Raw genomic sequence first — 27,915 nt, 5'->3', positions numbered from 1 at the left:
GTGGGCCCGAAGATTTTTTAGTGCGGCCAATGTTTAAAAGGTGTGCTCTGCCTGCGGCCGCCGTGTCGCGGCTTTCTCATGCTGCCAGCACCCATCTGAGGAGCCTGCGGTGCCGCAGCTCTCTCACGCTGCCAGCGGTGAGAACTAAAGGGAGGGACTCAGGAGAGCTCCCGCCGGCCAGAGATCGTAGCGAGGGAGGTGTGGCCGTGAGGTGGCTGAGGCGAGTCCCAAGGTCGAGTGACGAGTCCAGCATAGGATGAGGTGATCCCTGATGAGAATCGGATCTGACACAGAGAGGACAGAGAGGGAGAGCTGCAGCCTTCAGGTACTATGCTGTGACAATGACAGTCAGTCAGTATATCACTCCCCTTCTTTTCCATCACTTCTGTACTGTAGAAGTGATGGAGAAGAAGGGGAGCGATATACTGATAGTAATATGTGTGACACCTGTGTACCTGCCTCCACATTAGTATCTAATCTATTAGTTTTATCTCTATTATTTAAATTATAATCAAAATTATGTGGGGGGATGCTCAATGGAGACTGTATGGACTCAATACTGTTCCCATTGAGCATCCCCCCCACATAATTTTGACTATAATTTAAATAATAGAGATAAAATATTTTTTAAAACATCTCTAATTGATGATGTTCCTAACCCCCTCCAATATCTCCCCCCCACCTGCAAACTACCCCACCTACATCCTTAAGGGCCCAGTCACACCATAAGGAGTGCGTTCCAGTGCGTTCAGCCTCTGGAACGCACTGGAACACAACCCGGCCGGCTCACTTTGTTTTGGAGCGGGAGGGGGCGTGGCAGTGCATTGAAGTCAATGGCACCACAGCCATGCCCCCCACCCACAGTGCGATAGCCGTCACCCGAATGTGTGGCACATCAGTGCCTGCGTTCTGCTCCAGTGCGATCTGCCAAAATGCTGCATGCACTACTGTTTTGCAGATCCCACTGGACCGGAACACAGGCACTGATGTGTCACGCATTCGGGTGACGGTGATCGCACTCTGGGTGGGGCGCATGGCTGCGGTGCCATTGACTTCAATGCGCAGCCACCCCCCCCGTCCCCCCGCCACAAAACACAGTGAGCTGGCCGTTACAGTACGCACTCTTTATGGTGTGACTGGGCCCTCAGGCTGTGACCCACTGCACGCGAAGCAGCGCGCAGCGGTGGCGCGCTGCCTTCACGTGCAGTGTGTCATGTAATTTTGTCTCCGGCACGGCAGCTTGCTAGAGTGTGCATAGCTGAGCGTGCTGAGATTAAAAATGTCATCTTCAACCAATCGGCTTGCGCGTATAAACCCACGCGTCAAGATGCGAAGGCCATTCGGTTTTACGCTCGAGCCAATTGGCTGATGATGCAGTCCTTCATCTGGCCACACTCAGCTCACACACTGCATGCGAAGCTCCATGCCTGACAGCTTTGCTTTGCTCTGCACGGCTTTGCATGTAGTGTGTCACAGGCTTAAAGGAGAATTATAATCTGAGCCGACCTGTGACAATGACACTGTCACACGTCGGCTCAATAGATCGGGAAGTAAGCGAACACATACCGTTGCTCGCTCACTTCTTGATCTATTCCTGCAGAGAGCCGTAACTGTTACTCACAGCACTCTGCAGGGATTCCCCCCCTCTCCGATCCTCCAGCGCTGACTGGCGGAACGGACGGGGGAGGGGGCTGGCACAGCTGGCTCTGCCTCTGGATAGGCAGAGCCAGCTGTTAATCCCGCAGCTGGATGTATCCAGAGAGAATTGCCGGGATCAGCTTCAGTTGCGGTGTCTCAGTATACCGCGAGCTGTAGCTCGCGGTATACTGAGCTTAGGGTGACGGGAGGACGCTAGTTTGTGTCCTCCCGTTACCCTAAGGAGAACCATGGGGAAAAGCCCTGACCCCATAGTTCTCCTTTAACTACACTGTAAGTTTATTTTTTATGAAGTTGTTATTTATGTTAAGTTACATATCTTTATGTTTCTTATGTAACTGAAATAAACGGTTTAAATATCATTAATTCCTTGTTATTTATTTCATTTCCTCAAAAAAACATCGGGGGGGGGGGAGGGGGCACAATTTTCTGTTCTTGCCTCGGGCGCAAAATAGGCTAGCTACAGCTCTGTGGAGGCACCTGTAAATCATTATTTATGGGCCTTCCTTACCATCTTGTCTTGATTTGTATTGTGATTGTAATGTCTTTCCTATATTGTAAAGCGCTGCGCAAACTGTTGGCGCTATATAAATCCTGTATAATAATAATTTAAATCACTGTCCAGTTGCAGGATGAGGAATAAATTGTAAGTTCTCACAGGCAGGGTCTTTCTAATCCTTTTGTATGGTATTGTATTGTAATTGTACTTCCCATATGTTGTAAAGCGCTGTGCAAACTAAACTGTTGGTGCTATATAAATCCTGTATAATAATAATAGTAATAATATTATTAATAATCTGCGTATTTAGCTGTTTGACTAGAGTTGAGCTCTAAGGTATATTAACAGCAAAACCACACCCAGAGACTGTAGCTTCAAAATAGGATAAAAAAATATGAAGAGCAAAGTTTTGGGCATTTTGAAGGTAATTAAACATTTCTTTCTCATCTTGATACCATGATACTGAAGTGTCAATATAATTCTGGCATTCTTACTAAATCTGTTATTAATTTAGGTGACTAGCCATGCTAATTGTTTTAACCTTCAGTTTTTATGCCCTTGTTTCACCTCATTAAATTTCAGATGAACCTTCTCTTCTCCAGCTGTCAATAGATTATTTAGCTTTTCAACCTGAACACTGTACTACAGCGTTCTTGGCACTGCTGATCTGCAAAACTTTTTTTCTACACAATTATAAAAAAAAAATGGGGTCACTGACAAAACAGAAAATGTGCATTACAGCACAAGTAGAAACTCCTCTGAGTGCAATATTTTGAATTTCCTAAAAGTTTTCTTTTTTTTTTTAGTATTTGCACTTATTTACTAATCCTTTGTTAACAAGGGCACCTCTTCTTCTGCCCTCACTGCCCATACAAAATGACTCATGAGAACAGAAGGACTTTGGACTATTATTTTTCCACTGCCAAGTGTCAATATATTGTTTTTTTCTAATTTGAAGGTAAACATAAACTACAGTTTTAGATCAAATTTGAAGTATATGATCCAACTGAAAAAAGGTGGAGTTAAAAATTACAAATGTATAGTAAAATGTATTTCTTGATTTTTCAGGTGGTGTAGACAAATATTTTAATGAACATTTTTGCAGAAAAAACAGTAGCCACTTTTGCAGTATGCATTATTAGTTGCAGCATGCATTATTTATCCACAGCAATAGAACATGAAGAAAACCACAACTACATTCCAAAATATAGAGAATCATGTTGTAATTCGAAAATATCAACTACCTCTTTCTACAGTCAAAGCACTGGGATATAAAAAAAATTGAAAGTAACAAATTGGTGATAGCAACCAGTAACATAATGGTTATTATTCTAAGTGAAGTTAAGAATCTATAATATCGTCATTTTTTATTTTCCCTTCAAATCGTTCAATGCTTAAGTGGTTAAAGCCTAAATCCAGGCACAACTTTTTTTAGTATTGGATCCAGTGGAAAGTCATTATTATTTCTGGCAGGTTTCTCCAAGCTTAAAGAGGAGCTTTACCCATATCTTTAAAATAACAACAAACACACCTTTGTTTAGTAATTTCAGGCTTTGTATTCCTTGGATACCTTATTTCTCTTTTCTTTCCCAGTCTTCTGAAAGTAGGCATTTTAACTAGCGGCTGATTACTAGCTCTTCATTTACTTATTGGAACTCTGGCACATGTGACTAGATATGTGACTAGGACATGTGACCATACACATCATCTCAGGGGAAAAAAAGGCCTTTCCTTGAGATCTCATGAGATTACAGATGAGATTTCCTAGCAATGCTCTGCTGATGCAATCTTCCCAGGATTCAATACTTTAGCACACTACATCATTTGTGCCAGAAATAGGCCAGTAAGTAGATACACTCTTTTTGTAAGTAAATTAAAAAACAAGTGCGTTTTACTAATGAATGTATTATGATTTTATATCAGCATGCAGAGTTGTATGCTGGTTTGATTTTTAGTAAAAGGGGGTGAAAGTCCACTTTAATGTTCTTATTCAGCAAAGATGCATGGCTAAATTTCATAACTACATTTGGTGGCGAATGTGGGTATTCAATATCATTTTTTGACCAGATTGGAATAGACAGATTTTGGGGACCGGGTCGTCAATGGTCATTTGCAAGCCTTTTTACCTTTTTAGTCCTCTATACCAAGTCACTTCAGGACATGATCAATAAAGTGCAACAGTTGACTCTGAACACTTGACATCTTTGAATATCAAGGGTTTAAGTAGATATTAACTCAAATGTCCTTTGTTTGCTTCTGAGCTTCATGTCTCCTGATACTAGTCAATGTAAAACCAGCTCAAATCAGCTTGGTACAACTTGAACCAACTACTTCAGCAACTGAAAGGTAAGTCAAATAATTTGAAACACAATTAAAATGAGCTCAGAAGCACCAGAATGCTTACTGCCTATGTACATGAGCCCTTATGTACATGGATAGATGATAGATAGACAGACAGACAGACAGATAGATAGATAGATAGATAGATAGATAGATAGATAACATTATATACAGCAGCATTCATTGATGAATCAAGTAGATCTGGGAATGAATTTTGATTTGTGTGGATTTGTTTACTAATATCTTAGTCATTATAAATAACCAAGAAATTCGGTCATTCACTCGGCTGCCCTCGGCAGCTTTGTGAATAGACCCCTATATCTTTAGAAGCTTTATTTGCCTCCTTGAGCAGCAGAATAATGGTTGACAAAAACTTTGTTTTTACATGTTAATTTTGACTTAAAGTTTGCTGACAGACAATAAAGGCACCATAATGAAGAATTTAAACAACCAATGACAGTATAAAAGCATGTAATACAACCAAGCAGTCATTGTCAATCAAAATCCTCAGGGAGAACTAAATTGTCAACATTTAGTTGTGTTCAATGACATATTGATAAATCTCACATTAGTACCCTGTGCATAACATGAGGCAAGCATTTAAGAGCTCTCCTTAAGACAGCACTGATCAGCGTTTTTCTTTGAAAGGTGCAGACCCAATATTATCACTGCAAAAATAATAATGTGATGTATAGGATCGCCTCATGTGAACTGGGGAGGTTGAGCATGCAGGTTAATTAACAGAAGTTAAAATGCTTACTGGAAAGGAAGTGCTGAGACGTGGGGCCAAAATCCCTATGGGCTTCATGTAATTGTCTGATGCGCTCATCAATGGACACCTTAGAGTGAGAGAAGAAAAAAAGATTATTTCAACACATGATGATGAGCTGCAATTAGGGAAGCAGGATATTATTGTTCTGCAAACCTTAGGGTCTCAGGCAATGAGATGCTGTGTCAGGGCTTTAAAACTCTGAATTACTTTTTTTTTAATATTGTTTGAGAAACATTGCCCCGTTTAAAACTGGGACGCTTCAAAACATTAGAAAACAAATTGTTATTTTTCTATAAGCCATAAAATGGGAGACCATATGTCATTCCTTTATGACCTGAGGCTACAACATTAAGTGGTAAAGGTAACATCTTGCATACTCAGCTAATTCTCAAACATGTGTTTCTATTGCACAAACCTATATTGCTATCATTCTTTTTTATTTGTAAATCACTAGGGTATGAAAAATATGAGGCATGAAAGGCAATACAGAGGTCATGAGACATTGCATGCAAAGTAATTCCACTAATAGACTAATGTCAAAATAAGCCTACACCTAGAGGCTTGTTGGAGAACTGAGCAAAAGAAAAAAGAAAGCAATGAGCTGTGCTTAATGATAGCATCCAATTAGCTTTTTGCAATCTAGTATAGACTGAATGTTAGAAGATGATAGGAAGAATGTTAAAGGATGATTCCTAGTTTGTTTTTATTGCATATTGAGCTTATATTTTCAACATGTATCAGACACGTCTAAAATTTGCACCAATAGTTTCCACGTTTGCTTTTTTCATGTACCAGGGTACATTATAAAAACAGTTTGTACACGCTTAAAAAAATAACAAGCAGCATATTCTAAAGACACACACTAGTTAAGCATCAACATTTTTCATTTTTCATATTGAAGTCCAAATGCAGACCACACATTGAGATCCTCAATAAAATGTCCTTTATTAAATCACAGCATAAAAACAGTAACAAACATGCATTTTTCATGTAGACAAATCATGTAACTAGTTGCCCTGCTACTGTAGCTATATCCCTATTGTCACCTGTATCCTGAGCTTCTAAATGGCCCTGAAACCAAGCATTACCTAATGAATGTGTTTTTTTTATCTGGTTCCAGTTACCACTATCGATTTCAGTACTTATTGGTCCTACCTATATACATTCTTTAAATGTGAATGCATCAAGGTTTTTTCTCACATATGAAATGCAAAGGTATTGAGCCCAGCCAGAGATGTATCTTACTTCAGAAAACAGATGCAAGCTGTCTGTTGGGACGTAGAAGAGCTGAAGTCCAAACAGCTAAAAGATACTCGAGACAGACATTTACAAAATAATAAGTAGGAAAAAAAAGGACTGTAAAGTGCACAAAAAATACAGCTGTAAATAAAGACTATTTGAAAGAGTAACTACTGTATAGGCAAGAAATGAAAAAACACTTTCAAAGAAAAGTCCACACATAATTCTACATTTATGAAACGTATGGTAAGGAAGCATTAATGTGTGTTGAGATGGATTGTCCAGTGTAAAAAAAAATGATCATCCATGAGTTTAAGTCCCGTTAAAAGTAGCAAATGTCCTTTGTGACACCATTCTGCTTTTTTTGTGCTCTCTCATTCAGTCACTGCATACAATGTAATTCTGTCTACTATTGGTCACTCCTATATCCGCATACAATGTAATTCTGTCTACTATTGGTCACTCCTATATCCTCATACAGCTATGTGCAAAATGTCTAGGCATTTCATTTTTAACTTGTTAACTCTTTTAATAATAAAGTAAAAATAGAAAACACATACAACCTAATATTTTATTAGTTTGTTAGCAGAGCTGTCCTGAATGGAGTTCAACATCGGGATTAAAGTTTAGTGTTCAATATAGCAAAGACAAAGGAAAAAAAACAAGAAAACAGAAAAAACAGAAAAGGGCACTCATTATCAACATAAAATACAAATATAATAAACAGCTGACAGGAAATTTGAACAATGCAGCTATTGAGTTCGGAGGTGACTCAAAAACCACAAAAGAGACTGCAGAGAGAAATAATGGCTACAATCAGAATACATCTGGTCATGCACTTATGCTCCCTCATGTGAGAAATGCATAAAAATCTATGTGCAATAAATGTTTACAGCTAATGCATCATGATTTAGTAAATTATGGTACAGCTTACTCTTCTGTTCCTGAGGTATTTATTTGGAAAGGTGCAAGAGACCTTAATAAGACCTGTTCACCGCAAAGTAAATTATATTTATTGTATTTCTCTAGTTCAAACAATTAATTAATCTACCATTTACATTCTTAGTAGAAGAAGCAATCAATAAATCTACAACAATTAAATTAAATAAATATATAAAAGGATCTCAGCACAATTTGCAGAATGCCATGTAAAGTGTCTTCATAAATGGAGCATTATATTTAAAATATCTATCAAATATTAACAGCAACAGTATAATAGTAGTATATCAAAGCAGGCTGTGTGAGTACAGCATACAATTTTCGGCTTTAAACTAACCTACATACAAGATGATTTGTAGTTTATCAATAGTGAAAATGATCCTGGTTTGGGTATATATTAAAGGTAACGTATAGGGCAAACGCCCTCATCAAGCAACTATTGCAGAGAATGAGGGGACCCACTGTGCACTGATATCCCCAGAGCTCCAACAAGGAGGGTTCCGTAAGGCAAACATTGAACCAAGAGGCCAATTAACAGTGCAACATTACCCCAGTGTGGTTCCTAAATGGACAAAATACAGTACCATCTGAAAATGGAGAGAGAAAGATAAAGTAAAGAGAAAGGAGAGAAAGAAGAGACGAGGAAGGACTGCGTGGAGAACAGCGAGGCACAAACCAGCCACCACCAACATTACCTCTCAAAGGGATAGCAATGTGCGGTCAAGGTTCAGCGGGTTGATGTAATCCAGCCACGTATTCCAGGTTTTCAAAAATGAGGAGTGCGAATCAGATTAAATTGCTGTGAGTTTTTCATGCACCATTATGCCCATGATCCTTTGCTTAACCTCCAAAAAGTTCAGAGATGAGCGTTTCCAGGCCCAACGGGTCTGACGGGTGGCCAGGAAGATGAAAGCAGCCAGATTTCTCTTCCGCTTCATAACCACAGTAACTGGCCACTCTAGTAGAGCTTCTCAGGGTCTATGAACTAAGGAACAGTTAAGAGAACAGTTACTGTTCTCAACAATTTATACACCCATATCCACAATCTCTGCACTCTGTGACATTGCCACAAAATATGGAAAAGGGTGCCCCTGAAAGCACAACCCCAGAAACAATGAGAAGGAGCCTCTGGGGATAATTTAGAGATCCTATCTGGAGTCATAAACCAGCTGAACAATACCTTATGGGCATTTTTCTGAACTAAGATATTGGGTGAGTCGGTAGCGGCAGCTAAACAAATCTTCCGCCCATTCAGGCAGATCTCCCAGATCTCGTTCCCAAGCCTGCATACAAGACAGTTTGGAAGCCCCACGGAAGGCGATAAGTCAGCATATAACATGGAGATAAGACCTGCTAGAACGTGGATCTGAGTTGCTGTGAGCTTCAAAGGGTGTGAAGTTATGCGGGCAACCGAGACAATGTCGGAGGAGAGATCTAACACAACTACTAATTTGTAGGAATCTAAACGTTCTTCCAAAGGCAGCTGTAAAATGTTCATGTAAGTACGAAAAGGATTTGACACCATCCAAAAATAGCAGCTCAAGAGCAAACCTAACACACCGATGGATCCACCATTCGAATGCCGAGGGATTCTAAAAGCTGGGAGGAAAGAGGGATTCCCAATGATGTCTGAAAGAGGGAGGTTCTGAGAAATAAGATCCGCCCAACAGCCAGGGTGCATAGAAGCAATTGTTTTTTATGTGTGCTTGCATTGAGAATGTGTGGATCAATGCAGATCAGTGCAGGTCAATGGACATGGTCTGAATGAGCCCTTCAGCTAATTATATCCCTCTACTAAAAAATTCAAAAAGTAATTTGCTTTATCTTTCACTTTTAGTAGCAGAAGTTTGATTATGCACTGACTGACTGTTTTTAATTGTATTTTAACACTTCTGATTCAAGCTAAGTCTATAGCTGGAACTTGACTACATGTCAGTGCTGAGTATCGACCAACAGGTTGAGGAGGGTGCAGTCTATTTGTTAAATTTTACACTTTCTAATGAAAACAGAATGGCCTTTAGGGCTTGTTCACACCATAAGAGTTGGGGCTTTACTGGCAGCTTTTTCCAACACAGCCCCAATGCACAGACAAGGCAATTTGCCTTGTTTCAATGGGCATAATTCATACTTTTACGTTGCAGTGGTGTGTACTGAAGAAAAAAATACGGAATATTGTACTTTTTCAGCGCAGTGGGGTGTGACTTGGCACAACCACATTGCACCTCGCTGTGCCAACCGAACATCATAAAATGTCACTTCTGAAAAAAGAAAATAGGGAAGCACTGTGCCTCTCATTGCATACCACACTTTGCTCAGCATGGCTTGCTGGTGTCAACGAGCACTTAAAACATAAAGCCACCCAATTTTGAACACATACGCCTTTTCAATATTGAGATTACTTAGTTGCAAAGTTAAGTTGCATACAGAAATATGTCCATAACTCCTACTTCAAAGAATGAAAATACCCTAAAAAGCATGATCGAATTTGCTTTAACTTGGGAAAAAGTCCTTCTGGGCCCTAACAAAAATCGATTCAACATTCTATGTACTATATTCTATAAACATAGGCAACCCTTTACATTTTGATATTTTAGAAATATATCCAATTGTCTTTAGAGTATTTGCTACAATGTATTTCTGTAAAAGGTTATTCATTATTTTCCCAGCTTTTACAGTAAAGAATCTATTATGCAGTTGAATATTCAACTTTACATTTCCAATCATGTGTCCTTGCATCATTTGTGGTGACCTTGAAGTGATCAGTTTACTATTGCCTTTTCTATATTAGCCATTAGTGTTCCATGCCTAGGGATTTATAGAAGTGTACTGCATTGTGTTATTACTACTTGCGGTGGAAAAATACGCATTGTTTTTCAGTGCTTTGAAAGAAATAGATGGCAGGTATGTGAGAATCATAAAACTCCCTGAGCAGAATTACAAATACTCTAGCAGGTAAAGTTCCTTTATATGTATGTACACCACATGTCCCAAAGCCCGTGGCCACTTGACCATTACACATGTATGGGCTTGTTGGACATTCCATTCCAAAACCAGGAACACGCCTCTACTAATTTACTTGATCCTTTAGGCACTCCTACAAAGCCCACTTCTAACAGTCCAGTCATGTGACATCATGGATCCTCTTTTTCAACCTTTGCCTCCTTGGATGGGGCTGGCCCTGAATGCTGCAGAGAAGAGTGTGACTTAATAACATGGCACTGTTCTTTGCAGCACCCAGTGGGAGGGCCCTTGACATCCGGAGTTCACAGGAAGTGGGTTAAATAATGCAGGGCACCTTCCAACCTGTAAGGGGACTGCACTGGATTCTGGAGTGGTGAGTCGGCAGAGCCAGAGAACAGGTGAGTATTGTATAAGCAGCTGTTTTTTATTTTTACGTGGGTTGGGCTACATATTGTTTTTTTTCTATTTGACTTAATAGTGAAGCTAAGGTTTATGTTCTGGGACACCATTTTTTAACTAGTACTTAAAACTGAAACTGAACAAGTGCACATCTATTTCCTACTGCATACAATACCCTTTTAGTAAAAGAGATTATTCTACTACTTTTAAAAGCAGCAGATTGGCATACCATATGAGTCTATAACCTACAAGGGTTAGCAGAGTTTTCTTAATCATTAAGTCATTATTAATTTACAAGTTATACACCCTTCCCCCAGATTATATATTGTATGCATAATGTGGCCCAATCATTCACTGGGTTGATTTACTAAAGGAGTAGAGAATGTAAAATATGCATTGTTACAGTGTAGTAAATAAAGTGAAGGTGTGTTGACTGTATTCATCCAATCATTTTTTTTCTTCAGTTGCACACAGCAAAGATTGCAAAGTGAATATACAGAAACTTCACCTTTTTCACAAAGCTTCAACAAATTGCAAGTGTACCTACTTTGGAAAATCAAGTTTGTAAAAAATAAATAAGCATGTTGTCATGGATCGGGGCTTACTGGTAAAAACTGAAATCAGGTCTGTGGACCCTATCTACTACACTTGCAGGGACACTTAGAAAAAAGGGTGCAAGCAGTGTAGGCTGACAACTCCCAGAGCTGGAGTACAAGCAGGGAGCAGAGCAGGGGAACTAAATGAGGCAGTGGAAGACAGAACAGGCAGGTAGGACAAGGTACAGGGCAGGGTGCTGCAATGCTAGGTAGATGGCATGGGGTCCCCCAGGATGTGGATTCTAAGGGCCAGCTGGTGTTCACCAGAGCCCTTGATAGTGTAGATGGGCTTAGCTGCGTGCGGACCCCAGGTCACAATCCTTAGGTCCCTAGAATGTAGACAAGGCCAGAGTTCTGGACAGGTTGCAGACACACAAACAAGGGACAAAACAAAGGTCAGGGACAGACAGAGGCCAGGACTTCCAGGGACAATCTGAAGACTGAGATTTCCAGGGAATAGCCAAAGGATAGGGACAGACAGAAGACGGGGATTTCCAGGGACAAGTCAACAGTCAGGACACATATAAACTTCAGGGCAATCAGGTTCAATCACAAACGGGGGCTCGACATCTAGCTTAGGAAAGCGTTGCTCGGGCAGCGTGCCATTTGCTGCCCTGGGTTTAAATAGAGTCAGCACGAGGGAGGAACCACTGATTTGACCACAAGCAGACTGCACTGAATGGCCGAGATGCTGTATAAGAAACAGCAGGAGAGGTCAGCAGACGCCGAAAGCTGCCAGACTGGTGCAAGAGCGAGTCAGGTTCAGAGCACATGCTTGGAGGACTACAAGCAACAGCACAGCCCTGCATGCCTGCAGAACCAGGGGTAAGATGTCTATATATACTTGTAGAACTACAAGTAACAGCTCAGCTGCAAGTCAAATATACTACTTCTGCTTTACACTAGACTTGTGCACTGAATAAAAATTTGTTTTGGATGAAATTAATGAAAAGGGAAAAACCTTTTCATTCGTTTCGTTTGATGAAACAAATAATTATGCTGTTTTAGATTCGGAGGCAATGAACCTCCGAATCTGAAAAAGCGCACATATTGGACACCAACACATTTTGCGCCCCACCATCTTGGTGGGGCACATGATGTCGAGTGACGTCATACACATGAATGGGCATCACCATTTTGGACGCAGCAAGATGGCGGTGCCCATACAAAACAAAATATTATGTGCCCAAATATAATTTTTTTGTATATTTGGGCATAAAATAATTTGTTACTTCGGATTCGGATAAACTGCCGAATCAACGGAATTTCATAAATCAGCAAGTTTGTCCAAATCTGAATGTACATGTCTACTTTACACCAATTGTTTGGTACCATACCAGTTAAGGACCTAGAACGTACTTGCTCATGTACCTTGCACATCCTAGAGACCTTCCCGCTTCTCAGCCAAGCATACACTCATGCTTCTAGCTCCTGAGACCTGCTATTGGTTTGACAGCCAAGGCCCTAACCTTTGTAGCACAGCTGCTATCAACACCCAATTTGGCGTTGATCAGCAGAAGCAGGTGTCTATGCTCAGTGCTTGTTAAACTATAAACAAATGTTGATACATTATAGCAAGCTCAGGCTCTTAGAGCAGCTAATTAGAATATATATTTGTTTTTAATGAAATGCCTCTCCCATTTGTTCACTTATTAACTCCCTGTTATCTTTAATTAGCCCTATTAACTCTTTCCTCTTCCTGCTGTTTTTTAGGTATTTTTAATAAACTATTTTTACATTTTATTCAGTCATGCGAAAATATGTTTTTGCTCTTTATGCTGGTTCATTTTTTTGTAGCATAACTGTTAAAAAAACACAAATACAAAATGAAACAAAAATTATTTTTTTTGTAATAACGTAAGCTGTTTTTTTACAAGAAATATAATTTTGTCATCTGGATAAATGGGACAAATCAACAAATTAATGCTGTTATAAAATTATTACTGGTCAAACTGAAAACATTTTTTTTACTGTTACTGCTAAAAAACCCTAAAAAAACTTGTATAATAATGTTTGAATACAATATCATAAAAAAATTGTCTTGTTTATCCCCAAAAAACAATATATGGCTAATTCAGAAATAATAACGGTATTTCTAAATTAATACGTCCATAGCTAAGGTGTGAAAATGGCTCTGGATACTAACAGGTTAAGATAAACGTCTGTCAGAAATAAAATCCACCCCACCTCAAACTTGTCAGAAATAAAATCCACCTCACCCCAAACTTGTCTGAAATAAAATCCACCCCACCCTGACCTAGGCCCCAATCTGGTACCTATACTGGACTATACTGATTCTGCTCTAAAATTTACAGAACCATCCTGCAATTCTACAAACTCACTGTGGAGAAGCAGTAAAGGCAAATATAGACAATAAAAGGATCCAATGACAAAGTGGAGGGGCGGGATTTTTTTTTTGACAGGTTTGCTTGAAGGCTTGTTTTGACCAGCAGCCGAGCTCCACCACACAACTGTAGGTATGCGTGTGCCTGTGTGCCCGTACAGTGCCAATGTGCTTGATCCAGCTGCATCGCACTGTTTCTTTTTTTTTTGCATATGTGCCATTTCATTAAGCTCTATGGGCTCCCCATAGTGCACTGCGGCACGCTTAAAAAAAGTACTGCATGCCGTACTTTTTTAAGTGCACACCACCAGAATGCAGTGGTGTAAACTGTCACCATCAATGACAAGGCACATTGCCTTGTCTTGCATTATTTCCTGCACAGCCCAAATGCAGATGGTGTGAACGAGCCCTTAAAGAGCAACTAAAAAGCAAACAATGTCTACTTTAATATATTGTAATAATTCCCAGATACCCAAGGCATCAACAGTGTATATACATGGTTAGAGAATACAATCATATGCCTTGGTAGAAAAGGAATGGAAAAAAAAACAGTCAACTGTTTTTTTTTACGTTGCAATAAAGTACCTTAAATTAGTACATTTTATTGTACAAATATGTTTTCAGACAGTAGTACAGGTTTAATTTGTATGAATCCCTTTTTTTTTTAGACAAGATGAGCTTTTCACTGTTTAATTCTATTGAATCAATGCTGTCCCTGGTAGGTTATCCAAAATTGTGTCAGAGAAAGCAAATAAATATCTTTCAGTTGAACTAGCTTATCACCCTGTAATGATTCAAAGGCTGTAGGGCCATTCTTCTTTCTGAATCATCACCTTTATGCTAACTAACATATTGAACATTCCCTGTACAACAACAGCACAAGAATGTCAGGACATTGGATTCCCTCCGTATAATATCTTGCCAGGCAGGGGAGTTCAAGTTTCTTGAATGTTTTGTCAATCTTACTTGTTCTAGATCATTAACCTTTATGAAATATGACTTAATTTATATTATCATTGCTCAACATGCAGTATCAATAAACCCCTTTATTAAAATGACTTTATCAAGATACTGGCCTTAAATATTTGCCTATACTTTAGTAACTGCAAAGCATATACATCAAAATCTTAGCAAAATTATCATCTCTGACAAACAGTATATAGGCTCCAAAACTATCAGGACTAACAAGCAGGGTAGTACTGGTAACAAAATACAAATATGCTCCAACGGCAAGCACATACAGATGTTTAGCAAAAAATAGTGATAACAAAAAAAGTTGTTGGCAGGACCCTGCCCACATTAGCAGTGATCTAGAAGAGTAGAAGCATGAGGCAAGGGATGCAAGTAAGCTGTCTGTAAATTGTTACTGATTTCTGCATCAGATAAGGAAGCATGGATAGATCATTCACCAAAGACAATATTGTATGCCTGTTTGAAGAGGTGGGTTTAAAATATGGTTTGAAGGTTTTAAGGGCTGGAGAGTTCTGAAAAGCTTGTGAGAAGCGTTAAGAGCCCTGCAAAAGCAAGTGAGTTAGTAAGTAGCTAGAGTGGATGTGGGAATGTAAAGAAGTAACTAAAGGCAGGATGAAGTCACAAAGTCAACACAATTCATCTTTTGTTATTTTCCAGAATTAGTTTTAATGGGTTGCTATCGGTTAACAATCCAGAGTTAGTACTTAAGAAGGTATAGGAGATGTAAATGCATTAAAATTCTATTTCTGTGTTTTAGCTCTTTCTTCCTTAAAATACAAATAAAGCGTACTGGTCTTATTTAATTGCAATAAAAATTTAAGAGTTGACATGGTAAATTATTCTACGTGCATGTGTTTAATAAACTTGTTAAAGTTTTGATTCTCCCAGATATAAAATGATATGCAATGAAAGCATATGTATAAGTTTTTATATAGAAAGTTACATGCCAGTTTTGAAGTGGTTAGCTCACTAAAAGTTAAATGCAATACATTTTTTTGCAATACGTTATCTGTATAATGGTTAAGAAAAACTTTGTGAAAAGGCTTATGGCTTGCTGGCAGTTATTCAAAAGTTGTGTTCTATTAACAAGAAGGGAAGAGAAGTCTGTTCATTTAAAATGTCCAATCATGTGCAGTGTGTGTGTGTGTGTGTTGTGTTTTTTTTTTCATAATTGTTTTTCACTGTTGGGGCTTTAGTGAAATATCAGTGGTCTAAACGGTCTAAACAGACCCCTGACATTTCCCTATTGAAATAGAAAAATAAATTGAGGACACAGCAGCCTCTGTTCTAAATTAATAGAAAGCAGTACAGAGGCTTCCCATTCATTCCCAAACTGGTGATACTAAAATATTTACTATCATCCAGTTATGAATGTACTGAGTTCTACTACCCATTGAGAAACTTGTGAATGAACAGGAAGTGATGTAAAGCATAACTGGGGACACATAGCACTATGTGTCCCCAGGTATTTACAAACATTGAGGTGATCAGCTGCTCTGCACAGAGGATCAGTAAATATTGCTGATCCTCCGTTCTCCATCCTAACCGCTCGGCCATGCACAGAGCTGCAAAGGTGTAGGAGTGCTGAAGCCAGCCAGTGAGGTGGGCGGAGGAGGGTACACTGTCACTTCAGGATGGCTGAGTGGTGAGGAGAGAGCCACCGGCTGTCAGATCCTGGCCGAGTGGCGCTCTCTATCCTCACCGCTCGGCCATCATGGATGACAGCTCCCTCCTCCACCCCCCCACCAGCTTCAGCACTCCATTTCTCCTCGGATCCCATGCAGGCGAGAGCAGCAGGACCTGAGGAGAAGCTGCAGGCTGTGCTGCCCCTCTTCTACCTGTCGCACTGAGCCAAGGCCACCTGGTATCCCTGCTGCCATGGTGCCTTGTGCTCGCCATGGCAACAGGAGCGAGTGGGCACAGCCAGTGCCTCACTCACCTTGACCTAGCTACGGCCCTGAATGCAGGTCAGAAAGAGGTCAACTGCAGTTCAAGTACAAATGTCAATGATTCCTAAATGATTTCAGAAGCTTTTAAAACCAATGTTAAATTAATGGCTGCCATCAAAACAATCTTAAACCCCTTCGACATAAGCCCCTAGGGAGTTACACCAAACAATATAAACTGATTTTTTAATTTTCTTTCACTTGCATGGCTGTCAATGAGCATGTCAAACTGAGAATGTACGTATTGTTATTTAAATAATCATTGTAAAAAAAGAACAAATGCATTTGATTCATTAGATTTCACTGCAACACCCTCTGTCCATTGGACAACATTTTAGTGAGGCAGTATTTATGTTGCATCTGGTAACCCTATTCTACTGTCACTTTTGATTGTGAATGAAAAGATATACGGTACACAAATTTGATGGCTTAAAGCAAACGTGTATACAATAATATGAGAAGTTTGCCTCAGAGCACGTACAGAAAGAAGCCTACTTAAAATGGATTTAAACAGAGTTTCAAGGAAACCTAAAAAGTCTTGAGATGATTCTATTCCCCCTTTGTTTTAACATGCCTTTTTCTCTCTGCTTTGCTGTATATTGCAATCATTAATCTCAAATTTGACCTACATCACTGACTTCAGACTAATGTGAGGTTTCAGAAAATGCATTTCCATTGTGGATGAATGGATAAAAAGATAGAAGAATGTCAGCCTGCTTAGAAATGTAAGGAATGCGTGGCTGCATGATCCACTCCATGTTACCCAGTGTCATCAAATACATATTGTAATTTTTTTCTGTAACACAGTAAAGGAGAAAAATTCTGTTATGCAAAGTGCAGTAACCCAAATCAGCCAGAGTTAATCTTTTATCATCTAAAAATGGTTACAACAATGAAAGATGATGGATAACTGCCTGTTATGGGTTACAAACCTTTTCACTGCCTTTTGCCTTATTAAACAGGCTGGAATGTCTAACATTTAGCAGGAGACCTTCAATGTTACACTTTTTACCCACACACAGTTTAATGTATGAACAAAGTTTCCTCAATGTCAGGAATCTTTTTCTTTGTAGAAATTTAACATTTCAGAATATGGTAACTTTTTACCTCTGAGACCAGTGTTTCCATCATTTATGATTTTATACCATGAAAAAAGGCTTCTGCGTACATTCTGTTTGATATTTGATTTTTTTTCCTGCTGAAGAAAATGCTGATGACTAGCTCAGATCTCGCCTGGATTAGCAAACTGCAGCTGATAAGCAGGGCAAATGGCAAACTTGATCATAAATCTTTATTACTCTTTATTGACTTAGACATATAAGAAATATTTGCCTTGTCTTTAACTTGTAAAGCTAAAATATCTGTCAGTTGAGTGTTTAGAAAATGTTCACAACCTCTATGCTGACACCACACAAAGGCCGTATAACAAGCACACATATTTGGTGAAAAGTACTGCGTAGCTGAACTAGTATGTAAACTAAAAAAAGTTCCCTGTTATAGCAAAAGCATATATGAAGTTAAATATTCACATAAAACAAATAGTTCTGAAAGATTAAAGTATTAATGTATAAGGAGTGAAATGATTGCAACAGATGATTTTCAAGAGCTGGAACTCCACTCAAGAGTGGAAAATCAAGTCTCCTGGCTTATCCCTTTATAAAAAATATGATAAAAGATATGGCTCTGTGCTGCTTATGTATAACTGCAGACATTCATGGTTCAGCATACGGCGTACATTTATTTGGGTAGAAAAGGGTCTGTGTGTGTATAGAGTCACGTGCAGTATGTCCATGTTTGATTTAGTTCTGGTTTCTACAGAGTGAACAAAAATCAGCCTTTGCTGCACCTAGACATAGCTCACATTTTATTGTCTTGCATTTGTCATGGATTGAGTTCTGACAAACATTTTCCTTGTAAAGTGTCAAAGTTAGAAGCAAAGCACTTATCAGAAATGGTAGGCAGGAGGTAGTTTTAAAAAAACTAAAACAGCTCAGAAATCTATACACTGCTTGACATGTTAGGGATTATAGAAATGCCTAGGTTATGATAAGGTACATCATGGGGGCAGAAAGCATAACTAAATGTGCACATTTTTACACAAGATATTTGATAACATTCACATACAAATAAATGTTTAGATAATAAACACATAAAGAAAAAATATGGGCCATGATCCTATCCCATTGCAAAGTAGAAATACAGACCCTATTATTTAATGATTCAAGCACAATAACTATTGGATAGCATAATAAATCTTGGATAGGATACTTCCTTATTTAAGGAATAGCATACTCCTTTTCTCATCCTGAACGCAATGTTCAAATAATAAAATCTACTTTTTTAAAGCATATATCGGGCCGAAATAAAAAAGACATATGCAGTACATCTCTGCAATGCAGATGTGCCCATGTTTTATCCATTTAAAACATGCTAATCTGCCAGAAATGCACTCAGCTCTATTACCTTTAGTAGGCTGACAACACACAACATTTTTGTGGTTTGCCTGAGTGTTGTCAGCCCTGTTCATTGTGTTTTGCTGAACTACTTAACCACTCCTACTGTCTTCCTTTTTTACACCATTGAGACTAATTGACTTGATCCAAGATGAGAACAGGTAGGACACCCTTACACAACAATTATAGCAGACAAAGAAAAATTGTAGGTTCCACTGCTTTAGTGAGAAAAGAAAATATACAATCCCATATACAGCTCCTAAAACCCATATCAGTTCTGAAAACTTCGTGACAGAAAAAGGTTATAATTACTCTTTAAATATAAGGGTCTGCATTAACCGCCTACTAAAAAGCTGAACCAAATAATGATCCTTTGAATACCACAAACAGAAATATAATATTAAAACCCCAATTCCCAAAAAGTTGGAATGCTGTGTAAAATCAACATAAAAACAGAATGCAAACATATCAAATGTTTAAAATTAGGAAATGTACCATTTTAAGAAAAAAATAAGGTCATTTTGAAATTGATGGCAGCAGCACATGTAGAGCCAAAATAAATCTCACCGCTCCAATTCCTTAGTTGCCATTAGGACGAACGGACCACACTATACAGCAAATTCCAATCCTTCAGACTTTCTTGAAATTTACAGCAAATACAGAATAACAGTGTATGTAACAGTAAATACCAGCACGTAAGCCCCCCAACCAGCTAAAACCTCTCACGTGTTTCCCCCATAGGCTTATTCATAGAGGTTGATGATAGCAACACATCTTGAAAAAGTTGGGAAAGGGCGACAAAAAGCTGGTAAAGTAAGTGGTACTAACAAGGAACATTTTGCAACTAATTAGGTTAATTGTTAACAAGTCAGTAACATGGTTACTCTTAGAGAGTCAGAGTGTCTCAGAAGTAAAGATGGGCAGAGATTCACCAATCTGTGAAAAGCTGTGTCTAAAAATTGTCGTACAATTTCAGAATAATGTTCCTCAAGGTAAATTGCAAAGACTTTAAATATATCAAAATCTACAGTACATAATATCATCAAAAGATTTTGGGAATCTGGAGAAATCTTTGTGCACAAGGGACAAGGCCGAAATGCGATATTCGATGCCCCTGATCTCCGAGCCGTCAGACGGCACTGCATTAAATACAGGCATGATTCTGTGGTGGACATCACTGCATTGGCTCAGGAATACTTCCACAAATTACTGTCTGTGGGCAGCTCAATGTGCCATCCAAAAATGCAAGTTAAGGCTCTATCATGCAAAGAAGAAGCCATATTTGAACATAATCCAGGAACACAGCCATCTTCTCTGGGTCAAAGCTAATTTGTTGCAAAGCGGAAAACTGTTCTGTGGTCACACAAATTGAAATTTGACATTCTTTTTGACAACCATGGGCACCATGTCCTCCAGACTTAAGAGGAGAGGGACCTTCCAGCTTGTTATCAGCGCTCATTTCATAAGCCTGCCTCTCTGATGGTATGGGGGTGTATAGTAAGTATGGATCGGGCAGCTTGCACATCCGGAAAGACACCATCAATACTGAAAGATACATCCAGGTTTTAGAGGAGCATATGGTCCCATCCAGGCAATGTCTTTTTCAGGGAAGGCCTTGCATATGTCAGCAGGACAATGCTAAACCACATACTGCATCTATAACAACAGTATGGCTTTGTAGTTTAAGAGTCTGGGCACTTAACTGCCCTGCCTGCAGTCCAGACCTTTCACCAATTGAAAATATTTGGTGCATCTTGAAACGAAAAATACGACAAAGAAGACTCCGGACTCTTCAGCAGTTAGAATCCTATATCAGGCAAGAATGGGACAACATCCCTCTCTTTAAACTCCAGCAACTGGTCTCCTCAGTTCCCAAGCATTCACAGAGTGTTGTTAAAAGAAGAGGGGATGCTACACCGTGGTAAACATGGCCCTTTCCCAACTTTTTGAAAACATGTTGCGGCCATCAATTTTAAAATTACCTTATTTATTTCTTAAAATTGTCAATTTTCTCAGTTTAAACATTTGATATATTATCTATCGTGAATAAAATATGGGTTTATGAAATTTGCAAATCATTGCATTCTGTTTTTATGTAGATTTTACACAGTGTCCCATCGGTTTTGGAATTGGGGTTGTAATTAAATGTTACACTTGTATTCAAATATTGTCCAGTTTCTCTATTGGAGTACAGTGCTAAAACCAGACAATAAAGCAAAACTGTTTAACAAACTCATCCTACAAAGGGTTTTCAATCACTAACTCTGGATCAAAAATAATGTCTACATATACATTTTCAAGGGCAGATGTTTGATGCTAAGTTGGAACAGGTATCCTAGATGTTTTCAATACAAGCTGGATAAAGGCCAGGATGTAACCAATTAGACTAGGTACATAAGTAGAGGAAATATACATGTTATATAGTCATGTTTTAATCACCAGATTTTACAGAGAGCCCTAGCGCTGGTAAACTGATTGCTGGACACACACCCAATTGATATCTCCATGCATTCTGTTCTGAGATTGTATAGAAATATCTGCCATACTGGGTCAGTACAGGGAGTAAAGGTCACATTCTGCACAGCAGACTGCAACAACATTAGACACTCGATGCCTTTCCCAACAATTAATAGAACTGCATAATATTATAGTAAGACCAGATTTTAGGCAGTGGGAAATGGTGCTTAACTGGACAACGTGGCACTTAGCAAGACAGTGTATTATTGATATCATATAGTTCTTTTATTAAAACCATTAAAAATGTGCAGTGTCATTACAGCCTTAGTTTTTATAAGGCGAATGAATGTTAGATTATGAAAATAAATGGCTGACTGGTACTTGCGTTAAGCTAATGTGAATCATTCAGTGTTTTTTGCAAAGCACTGTTTAACACGTCGGCACTATATAAATATGGTAAAATAAAAAATAAATATAAAAATAAATAAATAAATCCATTATAAAAAAAATCATCTTTGTTCGGAAAGCAATCTACATTCCAAGCAAAACAGAGTCTTCCAGAGATGTAAAATAAAATATGAAAAAAAAGTGAATTGTGATGCAAATTAAAACATTTACTATGCTGCAAAAATATACTTTCATGTAAAAGCCTAAAGCAAGCTCTGAGAAAAATTGACTGAATTTATTCCATACACAAGAGATCAATGCCCGCTGCACTGCAAGACCACATTTCTCAATGCACTCTGGGACAGAAAAAAAGAAAACATCAATACTTCAGGACAATATTATGAGAAAATTCAATTTACTGGATGTCACACCATTAAAGTAATATAAAACATTTTAAACATTTTTTCTCTAGAAACTGCTGAATACAGGACAGAGCTAGTGTCATACATTTGAAACAGACTGGCCAAGTTGTTTGGCATTTACTATCCAAGACTGTTCAAGCTGCAGACAGAAACTAATTAAGTTATGGTAAGTTTGAAGCTGTCAACACAATAATGTCACTTGTCAAATATGAACAAGGCAGCAAAGGCATGGGTCAGGCTTGATTTTAAGGGGTGCCATGCAGAGATGGTAACAAAAGCATTTTAAGAGCTATTTTCATTCCAAAAATAATTTATAATATGTTAATGGATAACAATTCCTGTCCCTTTTCTAACAACTGTACCACTGAAAGGGTGTCAATCAAGGGCTTACACCACTGGTATGTTTTTTAATAACATTTCAGTATCATTTTCTTAAAGGGCAACTATACATTGAATTATTTTTTTCAAACATTTAATACAGGGTGCACCTATCACATAGCAGGATGTGCTTTCTAAACAGATCACAACAGGAGCTATTTACTTTCAGATTCTCTCTGATTAAAACTTTGTATGGAGTAGGCAGGGAGGGGTAGACATGGGAATGAATCATTACTAAATGCATTTCAGGTGCATCAAAATAAAGTAGAAAAGCCTGTCCCTGCCAGTAGATGCAGAGTGGGGCCCTTGGAAGCAGCGGTCAGCTACTAGGTCACAGAAAAATTGTTTCAGTTTATTTCAAATCCATTAAGATTTTTTTCTTTTGTTTTTTGGATTTCAGATTCAAAATTTGATTCGGTTAGTTATTTAGATGTCGGATCCATCTGAATGTTCAATTTGGATTGAAGTCACATGACCATGCCTGTAATGCAACCCCCAACAGCCAAAAAAAACATCTGATTGGCCAGAGAACAGTCACATGCTGGAATTAGTTTCACTATGAATGAAATTTGGACGGATCTGAATTTTTGTTAAATGAGCATGCGGATTTGTTTACATACGGATGCGTTAGAATTAGAACATTCATGTCTGAATTTAACGAAATTTATACGCATAACCATTCGGACCAAAACAAAATCTACATGTCTACTACACTCTATAGATCCACGGGAACAATGTGGTCCAATGGAAAAGTGATTGCATCTGTGCCCTTCACTCCCTGAGGCACATCAACTGTTTTCAGGGCTGCCACATCTAGTTCAGCACAAACAGATGGTTGCATAGTATTTTTTGCTATGAGTGGACCACCATCTGTAACGTGACTACTTTTCCAGCCAGTCTGTTGGGTGTACTGTTGGTTCTCTCTATCTGCATTTAAGTTTACTGATCATTACCATGCATGACCTCAAAAGATAGGACTTCAAATGTGTGGAACATGGAGATTAAGTGTTATGGAAAAAGTTATTAGCAACTTGGCCAGCTAGCAGATTATCTTTTATACCTACCCTACTCTAGGATCATGTGTCTGCTCCAGTAACCACCTGAAAACTGAGGCAAATATCCTGCCGAACATGGCAAAAGGTAACTTATAAACCAGCACTGCATTGTGAGAGGTGAAGAAGGGGAATTGTGCAAGAGTCCCCCATACTTTGTCTCATGCTGCCATTAGATGTGGTATTTGATCATAACTCTCAGGATATACACTGTGTGATGATGATGGCTTTTTATCAATATTCATTTACCAGTCAGGAAGTATTCATCTCTTAATCGTCCTCCTAATCAATTTCACTATATATATTGTAATAGTATATATTAATTAATGGTTTTCCAAGAACATGCATTACTAAACTACATGTTATATTCTTGTTACTAGGTGATCTAGCATATAGCAATAGGGTCTATTTGATTGCTTTTGCACTAGGCTAGTGTATCAAGTGTCACAGCGCTGGACAAGACCTCCTTTATTGTCCTCCACTCAGTAAGTGCTGAAAAGCCTCTTTCTTGCTTCTCCCTGTCAGACTAGTAAGTGACTGTCCTTTTCAAATCAATAAAAAAGAAGATCTGATCTATTCAAATTCGTCTTGAATTCAGTAACTCTTTGTTCCTTGCGTATCAAAAGATAAAGGCTGGATTAAAATGAAGTCTTGTGTATGCTCTAATGAAAGTCACAGGGAAACTGATGGCTGTTAAGGCTGTTGATGAGCATCACTATGAATCTGACAGCCCCTCTGTTCTCTTCATTACCTTAGGAAATAACATGCCAGTGAAGGAGCTATTTACAGTGGGACTATGCTTAATCTGGACTGTTTGTGTCAAATATATTGGAACTGCCACTGACATATGCATACACCTTCTATATATAACATATATAGGGGATGTGTGAGAGAGAGGCGTTTTCTATGATCAAAGATGTTGTCAAACATAAAATGATTTGCAGGATGAAATTTTAGCCATAAGCCGTTATACTTTAAAAACCATTGCATTCAAAATCACAAGTCATATTTGCAGTAGTACACAATTTTACAGCAAATTAATTAGCAGATGCGGATATAACAATTTCATCCACATAATATGAAATTATTAAGAGTATCTGCCTTTATTTGCCGGTGTGAATCTCTCTTGACTTAAATCCAGTTAATCCAAAGCATACATTTTGCTGATGTAAATCACTGCTAAATGTTTACTTAGATAAATATGAGCTTGTATGATCTAAAATGTATGTTTCCCTTGGCGTATGTAAATGAAGATGGTACTTTATATAAACCCTTCCTCTTTGTAACCAGGCATATCATAGGATTAATGCTGTGAAAATGAAAGCTTATAAAATTTTAATGCAACACTAGGAGGAGAACCCTGAATATAAAAGGCAAAAGTGCCCAGTGGAGATTTCCAATTTCATCTGCCTTTATTTTGCCAAATGCCTGATCAGGGAAATAATCATTATGGTGATCTTTATAACACATAATATATTTGCCCTCTACACCTTGATCTACCGTTGTTTTCCATTTTAGGCTAGAGAGAGGCTGACTGCAGAGTTCTTCAGTAGAATGAATAGACGCATACTAAGCGAAACATGTCTCCTGATAATAACTACCTATTTTTGTACACGTTTAGAGATGGTAAGCCATAGAGGTAGTTAGTCAAAAATGCACACCGTAGAATTTACATCAGTTTGTGTTTATATTTATATTTACATCAGTTTGTGTTTAGAGTCTTAGTTTCCTCGGCTATAACATAGTTTATTTGCTGTAATAATTGCTGTTAGCAATGAGAGCCAATGACTGATATAAATAATAGCCACATGGCTGATAATAATGAATGGTAAATGGCACAAGAGTTACAACTCAGTGAATTGATAAAACATAAATAAATAATAGAAAATAAAGGAGCTGCATAATAATAATTATTACCCAATACACTACACAGAGAAACAATTACAATTTTGCATCAACTAGGTTTCTAATACAGTGTTTTTTGACAGGTAGGGAGTAAAAATGCCTGATAGTTATGTGAAATGATCCACATATTCCTTTGATTTATATAAAAGCTGTCATAAAGATGAGAAATTATGATGTAGAGATGTGTAATACAATCCAGGAAACCCTTGCCAAATATGCAGGTTTATCTGGCACACTTCACAGATCTAACACAGATCAGATTTTGTGTTATCTAGATTGATATCATTTTGTCCATTCGATACAGGTTTTCATTAATTAAAGCTTATAGTATGAAAGATGAAATAAGACAAAAATGTTTTGAATGAAGATGCTAGAAGCAAAACAGCTGCTGAATACAAAATTAAGAATTAGGAAAAAGTATTGTGCTTAATTAGCAGTACATTTCAATGCAGTAAAATTGATTGGAACGTAGATAATATATGCATAGTTATCATGCAAACATTGCCAAATAAACAGTAAAAAGGTGAACAATTCCTAAAATGTTTCCCTGCTATCAAACACATGAAGCCAATTCAGTAAAGTAGTATTAAGCTCTCAAACTTTCTTTTTAAAAATTAATCCTGATCAAACAAAAATACATTGCATTTGCACAAGTCCAGTCTGCAGCAGTTGTCCATCTACTAGCTTGGAGAAAGAAGGATTGAGGAAGGAGGAGGAGAGAACAGAGAAGTAGATTGCCTTGCTGTGTCTGTGGGTTTGTGGAGACACACACAGCTTCCTAGCACACAAAAGGGTGACCCCATAGGACTCTGCAAGGGAAAGGAACCACCCCAAAACAGAATATCAGGACCAGTGCTCAGAGGACTAGGTGATTCTGCAGGAAGCTAAAGCTTTTAAACATCAAAAAGCATCATCCATTCTAAGTGAGCTTTTAGCTTTAATATCAGTTTAATCTAATTAAAATAGGCAGCACAATTTAAAACATTTTGGGCTGAAAGCTTAAAGGAGAAATATGAGGTGAGTGATTTTCACTCAACCTCATAGTTTGAGCCGACGTGTGACAATTAAACTGTCACATGTTGGCTCAATAGATCAGGAAGTGAGTGAACACATACCATCGCTTTCTCACTTCTCAATCATCTCCCCGTAGAGAGCCATGACTGTCACTCACGGCTCCCTGCAAGGATTCCCCCCCTCCCCGCTCCGATCCTCCAACGCTGACTGGCGGAATGGATGGGGAGGGGGTGGGTACAGCTGGCTCTGCCTCTAGATAGGCAGAGCCAGCTGTCAATCACGCAGCTGGGTGGATCTCAACAGTAATGTATACAGCTGTAGCTCGTGGTATACTGAGCTCTGGGTCACGGGAGGGCGCTAGTTTGTGTCCTCCCATGACCCTTAGGAGAACTATGGGGAAAAACACTTACCCCATAGTTCTCCTTTAAATCATCATTGCAAATGTAGTAATGTTGAAGCAGTGATTTCATAGGTCTTGCAAATAATAAAAAGTAGAAAAAAATTACATAGAATTAAGGCTGTACTTACAGCACATAACAGGTAACAGATTATGCCCTTTCATGTAAAACGTACCCACACTCTTGTCACCAGACATTTAATGATATTGGTCCTCATGCTATCTTCTATATATAGGTGAGTGCTGTTACTGTACAATATGGAGACCGTATAGAAGGATAAGATTTCTGGCTGAGTGGAGTAATTCTTCCAGAATTACTAATTTTGTCACAGGTGAAATTTTGTTGATGCACAAACTTTCAATTTCATTCACTGAAGGGGTGAAATTTGGTGATGAAAAAAACCCTACTTTTCCCCTTTATTTAGAGGGTTTTATGTCTATTAAGGCATTTTCGTTTATTTAATTTAGTGTTCTTTGCATTTGTGGTTTTTATACCTCCTGATATTTTTCTTTCTGTGAAAAAAGTTGCCATTTTGACACAAGAGCAGGTCTAGGATAGTTTAAAGAAACATTTACAACCCTTAGGAGCCAATGAAAGCCCATAACACCCTTAAAGACCCCTTACTGTAATGCAGTCAGTAGCACAATGGAGAGAGTTGGACCATTGATCTAACAGATGATGCAAGGGCTTGGTTTGCCACTGGTTTGACATGCACCTGCACACTGTTCCAATTTACAGTGCTTATGCTCCCTGATTCTGCAGCACATAGTACCAAATAAAATGAAA

General features: G+C 38.4%; 1 protein-coding gene across 1 annotated transcript in view; it reads right to left on the bottom strand.

Moving 5' to 3' along the window:
* Positions 1 to 27,915, bottom strand: part of LOC108790770 (dystrophin-like) — a 505,563-nt gene that overhangs the window by 344,564 nt on the left and 133,084 nt on the right. The window contains exon 6 of the mRNA XM_018561111.1: positions 5,256 to 5,334. Coding sequence (XP_018416613.1) covers positions 5,256 to 5,334 — 79 coding nt within the window. The remainder of the gene's footprint in view (positions 1 to 5,255; positions 5,335 to 27,915) is intronic.

The sequence above is a fragment of the Nanorana parkeri genome, unplaced genomic scaffold (assembly GCF_000935625.1).
Source record: "Nanorana parkeri isolate BGI_ZX_2015 unplaced genomic scaffold, ASM93562v1 scaffold500, whole genome shotgun sequence".
NCBI classification, from domain to species: Eukaryota; Metazoa; Chordata; class Amphibia; order Anura; family Dicroglossidae; genus Nanorana; species Nanorana parkeri.
Note: the sequence above shows the minus strand (reverse complement) of the source record. Positions and strands in the feature narration are given on the sequence as shown.